Source organism: Phalangium opilio, unplaced genomic scaffold (assembly GCF_054372755.1).
Source record: "Phalangium opilio isolate 3A_F unplaced genomic scaffold, DU_Popi_V2 ptg000060l_1, whole genome shotgun sequence".
NCBI classification, from domain to species: domain Eukaryota; kingdom Metazoa; phylum Arthropoda; class Arachnida; order Opiliones; family Phalangiidae; genus Phalangium; species Phalangium opilio.
This window is the reverse complement of record NW_028324177.1, coordinates 3,106,258-3,113,743: the sequence shown is the minus strand read 5'-3', so window position 1 is coordinate 3,113,743 and position 7,486 is coordinate 3,106,258. Positions and strand designations below refer to the sequence as shown.

Genomic DNA, 7,486 nt, shown 5'->3' with positions numbered 1-7,486 from the left:
TCGAGTGTCCGGAATTCTCTTTTCCATGTTGTTTGCCATATGTGCCCACATGGTTTCAATGGGATTTAAGTCTGGCGAGTGCGATGGCTATTTCAACACGTTAATTCCTTCGTGGTCCAAGAAATTGGCCAAAATTCGGGAATTGTGCGCGGGGCAGTTGTCCTGTTGGAACCACAGGCTGAAATATTTATGTGATAAGTCAGTAAATTCCATAGAATTAATGTTAATAAACTTACCGGTTTTGGTCTTCCACGTCATAAATAGCGGCCACAGAGCGAAGCATGCAGTCCCGCCAAATCCGAAAATAAGACTGGCCGTTTAGACGTCCCTCAATTGGGTGCAAAATGCCGACCCTGCCATCGCCAATACATCCCCAAACGTTGACACTAAAACGCCCGCTCCTTTTCGTATGATTGACGAAGTTCGGGTCGTATCTTTGATTTGTGGTTCTCGTGACCCACACCACCGGCGACGATGGCGAACTTTGAAAGGACTACAAAATATCAAGAATAAAATTAATTGAAATTAGCATAAGAAATTACCCAGTTAATATTTACTTTTTCATCGGAGAAGAGAATGAACCTTTCCAAGTCTTCCCGTGGCCAAGTTAGCATTTCTTCGCAAAATTCCCGACGAGCGCGCTTATGGGCTGCCGTGAGAAAAGGCTTATTCGCCGACCTTCGTCTCCTTACTCCCGCCTTCTTTAATTTGGCCCAAACGGTTGTTGGCGTAACGTTGACACCAGTGTTGTTTTGCCACCTATTTCTTAAATGTCTGATTGAAAGAAATTGGTTGTTCTTGGCGTCCCTGGTGAGTGCCCTCGTCTCTCCGGCATTGCCGGCGATCGGTCTACCAGGTCTATCTAAATCCTACACGTAGGGGAACCACCTTATACTTTCTACATCTCTAAACTTATATAATCAAACCAAAGGCAAATATTAAGCAAAACCTTACTTGAACCCTTTGGAATCTTTCATATCGTGAATACGTGTAACGAGCACCTCTACTTGAACATCCAACACGATTAGCGATTGCATCCCAGGTCCATCCTTGTCTCCTTAGAGTAATAATTTCGACTCTTTGTCCTTCCGTGATGCGAGGCATGATTGAAACTGTTTACTTTCTTAAGGAATGTAGGCATTTTTATATCAAGTCACAAATATTTTTTGAGTGCGTTTCCCGTCTATAGAATCTCTATTTAGAACCAAAGCAAAACGTTTTTAAATAGAGATTCTATAGACGGGAAACGCACTCAAAAAATATTTGTGACTTGATATAAAAATGCCTACATTCCGTAAAGGGAGGGTGAAGTAGAAAATCAGGTGATTTTTTATCAATTCTTCTACTAATTACAAGACCAGTCTACATAGTGAAACATTCAGGAAATACTTCCGAATGATTTTAAATTTCAAATTAGGTTCAGATTTTAAGGATAATTTTAAAGAAGGTCCTCCGACCAATCGCGTAACGCCCTGCCTTTTTGTTAACAAAATTCTCGTGGCACGTTCCGTGTTGAATGAAATTTATCACGAGATTTGATAAAATTCGCGCGCGACATGGAGCGTGCCACGAGAATTTTGTTAATAAAAAGGCAGGGCGTTACGCGAGTGGTCGGAGGACCTTCTTTAAAATTATCCTTAAAATCTGAACCTAATTTGAAATTTAAAATCATTCGGAAGTATTTCCTGAATGTTTCACTATGTAGACTGGTCTTGTAATTAGTAGAAGAATTGATAAAAAATCACCTGATTTTCTACTTCACCCTCCCTTTACGGAATGTAGGCATTTTTATATCAAGTCACAAATATTTTTTGAGTGCGTTTCCCGTCTATAGAATCTCTATTTAAAAACGTTTTGCTTTGGTTCTAAATAGAGATTCTATAGACGGGAAACGCACTCAAAAAATATTTGTGACTTGATATAAAAATGCCTACATTCCTTAAGAAAGTAAACAGTTTCAATCATGCCTCGCATCACGGAAGGACAAAGAGTCGAAATTATTACTCTAAGGAGACAAGGATGGACCTGGGATGCAATCGCTAATCGTGTTGGATGTTCAAGTAGAGGTGCTCGTTACACGTATTCACGATATGAAAGATTCCAAAGGGTTCAAGTAAGGTTTTGCTTAATATTTGCCTTTGGTTTGATTATATAAGGTTAGAGATGTAGAAAGTATAAGGTGGTTCCAATACGTGTAGGATTTAGATAGACCTGGTAGACCGATCGCCGGCAATGCCGGAGAGACGAGGGCACTCACCAGGGACGCCAAGAACAACCAATTTCTTTCAATCAGACATTTAAGAAATAGGTGGCAAAACAACACTGTTGTCAACGTTACGCCAACAACCGTTTGGGCCAAATTAAAGAAGGCGGGAGTAAGGAGACGAAGGTCGGCGAATAAGCCTTTTCTCACGGCAGCCCATAAGCGCGCTCGTCGGGAATTTTGCGAAGAAATGCTAACTTGGCCACGGGAAGACTTGGAAAGGTTCATTCTCTTCTCCGATGAAAAAGTAAATATTAACTGGGTAATTTCTTATGCTAATTTCAATTAATTTTATTCTTGATATTTTGTAGTCCTTTCAAAGTTCGCCATCGTCGCCGGTGGTGTGGGTCACGAGAACCACAAATCAAAGATACGACCCGAACTTCGTCAATCATACGAAAAGGAGCGGGCGTTTTAGCGTCAACGTTTGGGGATGTATTGGCGATGGCAGGGTCGGCATTTTGCACCCAATTGAGGGACGTCTAAACGGCCAGTCCTATATTCGGATTTTGCGGGACTCCATGCTTCCCTCTGTGGCCGCTATTTATGACGTGGAAGACCAAAACCGGTAAGTTTATTAACATTAATTCTATGGAATTTATTGACTTATCACATAAATATTTCAGCCTGTGGTTCCAACAGGACAACTGCCCCGCGCACAATGCCCGAATTGTGGCCAATTTCTTGGACCACGAAGGAATTAACGTGTTGGAATGGCCATCGCACTCGCCGGACTTAAATCCCATTGAAACCATGTGGGCACATATGGCAAACAACATGGAAAAGAGAATTCCGGACACTCGAGAAGATCTTCTCAACATCGTTCTTGCGGCTTACAACGCTTTGCCACCTGATTTCATCCGGAAATTATGTGTGTCCTTTAGGAAAAGGCTACGAATGTGTTTGCGCGTGAGGGGCGATTCGCTGCCGTATTAATTAAATATTGATAAGTTTTTTCTTTGGTTTACAAATTGATTTTTGCAAGCGGTTTATTTTTATTGCCAAATTGATGCAAAACGGTTTAGTCTAGTTAGCCATCATTATTGCTAAATATTTGTTTCCAAAAATTCGTATGTAACTTTTTCTCGCTTTTGATTTATTTACGTTTCTATATGGTAACAAACAGAAAAATAAAGGAATATTTAAAACCAATTTGCAGATTTTGAATCCCATATTTATCTTTTTCATGTCACATTCGAATTTACGTTATCCCTTCATGTTCCGCAGGATCTAACTGGTACTACCCCGACTCATCTAATATATAACAGCCTATTTTTTCTCGCGCCGCCCGTCCGAATTCACTTTTCGTGATTTTCAAACGATTCATCTACTAGTTATAAGACCTATCTGCATAGCGAAACATCCAGGAAATACCTCTGAATGATTTTAAAAATCAAAATAGATTCTGATTTCATCGATAATTTAAAACTGGCACCTTCGGCCAATAGCGTAACGCCCTGGCCTGCCTTCCAGTTTTGGGGTGTCGATTTGCCGTTTTATCTGCAGGTTCTAGTATAGGTTGGGCTTAGATTCAATTTTAGCCACCAAGGAGTAGTTGTCACCAAGGGGAAAAAATTGCAAAAACATTATTCGCTACCGCCCGTTGGTGTATTAACCGCAACGGGCTTTTCTTCTAGTAGTCCATAATTCGATGTAACCTATATGGCCATTTAAACGTCACTCGATATATTTTCACAAAGTGGCGGCGGCTTTACTTTCTCCTAGGATGAGGGAAAATGACCGGGGGATTTTGCCTTGAGAATGGGGGCTTTTCTTTCTTCTAGGATGAGGGAAAATGACCGGGGGATTTTGCCTTGAGAACGGGGGGGCTTTACTTTCATCTAGGATGAGGGAAAATGACCGGGGGATTTTGCCTTGAGAATGGGGGGGGTCTTTGCGTTCTTCTAGGATGAAGGAAAATGACCGGGGATTTTGCCTTGAGAATGGGTTGCTTTACTTTCTTCTTGGAATAGGAAAATGACGAGGGGATTTTGCCTTGAGAATGGGAGAATGGGGGGCTTTTCTTTCTTCTAGGATGAGGGAAAATGACCGGGGGATTTTGCCTAGAGAAGGGGGGAAAACGACCGGGGGTTTTGTCTAAGGAGGGGTTTTTTGTTTTTTTTTCAATACTGGGGATTATGACATGGGGTTTCGGTCTTGAGGGTATTTAGTCCGTATACCGTTTCGAAGTAAATTTAAGATTCGGAACTAAAAATCCACTTGTATTTGTGGTAACTGCTGTCGTACTAACAATGTTACGATAGGCCTGGGGACCGTCCATAAACTACGTCACACTGTTATGGGGGGAGGGGGTTTCTAAATTTGTGACGGTCCGTGACAAGGGGGAGGGAGGGGTTCTTCGATGCGTGACGTCACATTTAGCATTGCTTTTGTTACGAAGTCCGTAAGAGGCCGATTGGCTCTCTTATGTTATAGAAGAAGAAAGACAACATTCCATAGTCCACCGTTAAAATAATTTACCAAATTGTTATTCCATCATCGCTTAAATAGTAGAAAATTTAAGCAATTATCTACTATTTACACCTTTATATAGCCAATTTAAATAGCGCATTTAAAATAAACAGCGTAAACTCTCTTATGTCTCTGTTTATTCGCCCCTATTATTTGTAAGGATGAATCAAATCCCCCTGCCGATTGAAATGGTTTCGATTCTTTGGCAAATTTTCTAAATCTCAAGCTCGATTAGTCTGTTTTCGGTGACAGTGTCGAAACCTAAAAAGTGTGCCCCTTTAACTAAGCTTTATGGAACTTTTTGAAGCTTATAAAAAGCACATCCAGACATTAAAATTCTAAAGGTCAATCAGAGGGAAAAAGCTTAAAACGGAAGAGAACTTCGAATTTTCAGCCGAGCAAAATATTTCTGAGGGGGCGGCATATCACTCAAGATATTAATCAAATTCAAATTGTAAATTAAGACAAATCATAGTGCGGAGGGGGGGGTTAAAGAAATGTGACGTGGTTTTTAGGGGAGGGGTCTGAGAAAAGCGTGACGAAGCGTGATCTGGGGGGACGGGGGGGTCAGAAAATGCTTTTTTTCGCGTGACGTAGTTTATGGACGGTCCCCTGGCAATAGAAAAGCCCAAAATTTCATACCAATGATCATTTGAAAATACTGTTATCACTCATGACCCATACAAGACATTCAGAAATTGAACGTCACAGCAATCGTAAATTTAAACATTATTTCCATGAATAAGTCAGTGTGGTGTGTAAGGATTTCAAACTAGTCTAGCTACGCGGCGTTATTCGGGTGTAAAAATTGACTTAAACCAGGTGTTTGACAACTCTCAAATTCAAAATAACAATGCTTAACCAGGGTTTATTCATAAAACTGATATGTTGCGGGTCTATAATAGGATAACTGTTGGTGACAAAGGGATCGTGGAAGAAGTTTCTGAACCTTCTGAATTATCTACTCAAAGTACATCAAGACGCACAAGTTCAGCATCATCGTCCAGACCATCATCAGCTGCGAACAGTACCAATACTCAAGGGAAACGGAAAGCAACTAAACGCTCTGTAGGAACAAATGATGACATTTTAGAAGAAATGGACAAAATTGATAATTATGCAACTTTATGAACCTTGTTTAATCATGGTATAAATAAGTAGGAAGTAAACGATTAAACATAATCGTTTCCAGAGTTATGATGAAAGTGGCTGAATCTGCAAACAACCATTCTTCTAATGATGCAGCTGAAAGATTCGGAAAATATATTGCGGATATTTTCCGAAGGGTGAAAACTAAAAAACAGCCTAAATTTGAATTAAAACTTATTCAAACAGCATTCTCCTTTCTTTCTGATTCAGATTCTGAATAATTTTTTTTAATAACATAAAGCAAATGTCAGTATTTGACACAATTTATTTAAACATTTTAGTTTTAAACATTTATGGTAACATTTTTAATATATTTGGCCTTTTTACTCCGGGAATATCCCATTGCCAAGCTACTTGGCCATTTTCAGAAAAGAAATATTCTGCATATTTAGCTCGCACTTCACCTGCATCTCTTAAAAAATTTCTGGCACGAGTTGGTGGAACATTTGTGAATGCGTTAGCTGGTTCGTTTCTCCATTGTTCATTTTCAGCTTAACCAGGGGGGCAATACACTTTTTGCGGTCCTTCAAGCGCTTTTTCTTCTGTCATGATAAAGTTGTGTAAAATTACAGTTGCCTTTGTCACCAAATCCACATTTTCAGGCGAAAGGATTATTGGTCTACGAAATATTCTCCACCTAGCTCCTAGAATACCAAACGCATTTTCACTGCATCGCCTTCACTTTTAACAAGATAATAGTTATTAATATTTACAATATTAAAATTTAATTAAATAAAAATTATCACCTTGCTCGGCTTAGACGATAATTAAAAAGCCATTTTTCATCATCCAAGTCCCCTCGATTGTACGGTTTTAAAAAGTCTGTTCGCAACTGGAAAGCATCATCTCCAACCATGACATGCGGCGCTAATATACTAGTCCCTGGCAGAATGGCAGGGAGTGGTATTTTCAATTGGGAATTTTCCAAAGCTCTCCCAATGGCTGACGCTTTAAAAACACCACCATCAGAACTCGAACCGTACGCACCAATATCAACGGCTATAAATCTGTAGTCCGCATCTACAACTGCCATCAGATTTATGGAATTTGTGCACTAAAATATATAAAAACATTATTTTAAATGCAGAAATGAAAAATAACACCCTTAAATTTGAACGTGCCTTGTAATTATAGTACATAGATCCAGTGTTTTTCGGCTGCTGAATTAGTACATGCTTGCCATCTACAGCACCAATGCAGTTTGGGTATTGCCAAGTTGCATAATACTTTGCGGCAGCATCCTTCCATGTTTTTTCACTAGGGCTCTGAATAAGTACATTTTCATTAAATGAATCAACGCACCATGTAGATCCAACTATGTAAGCATACTTCTAAGTAGATGGGCCTTAAAATATCCCACATGGCTTGGCATGTTTCACGAACAATATAATGGGTTGTCGAAAGTCCTATCCGGAAAGCGTATGCAATGGATATAAAACTGTTTCCCGTAGCCAGGTACCTAGATAATTTTTAAATAGAACTTTTGTCCTTTTGTAATCTTATGGAATTAGTAATTATTTAACATGCTTACCGCAACGTGACTGCCAAACGATGGGCCGGAGATATTCCTTCTCTCGACACCGGGTACTTTTTTAATAAACT

The 7,486-nt window shown here is 39.7% G+C and overlaps 1 protein-coding gene across 1 annotated transcript; it reads right to left on the bottom strand.

Annotated features, from left to right (window-relative positions):
* Window positions 1-6,206: 6,206 nt before the first annotated feature.
* Window positions 6,207-6,922, bottom strand: LOC149666555 (uncharacterized). The gene is made up of 2 exons (XM_089841714.1): window positions 6,631-6,922; window positions 6,207-6,560 (listed from the first exon to the last, which is right to left on the bottom strand). The coding sequence occupies exons 1-2, from the start codon at window positions 6,915-6,917 to the stop codon at window positions 6,377-6,379; spliced, it is 471 nt and encodes a 156-aa protein (XP_089697840.1). The 5' UTR covers window positions 6,918-6,922; the 3' UTR covers window positions 6,207-6,376.
* Window positions 6,923-7,486: the final 564 nt, after the last annotated feature.

Bases quoted from the DNA above. Each gene is read 5' to 3' on its own strand.
- LOC149666555 (XM_089841714.1), bottom strand. From the start codon at position 6,917: ATGGCAGTTGTAGATGCGGACTACAGATTTATAGCCGTTGATATTGGT. The intron at 6,561-6,630 runs GTGATAATTTTT...TTAAAAGTGAAG, and splicing joins TATCGTCTAAGCCGAGCAAG to GCGATGCAGTGAAAATGCGT.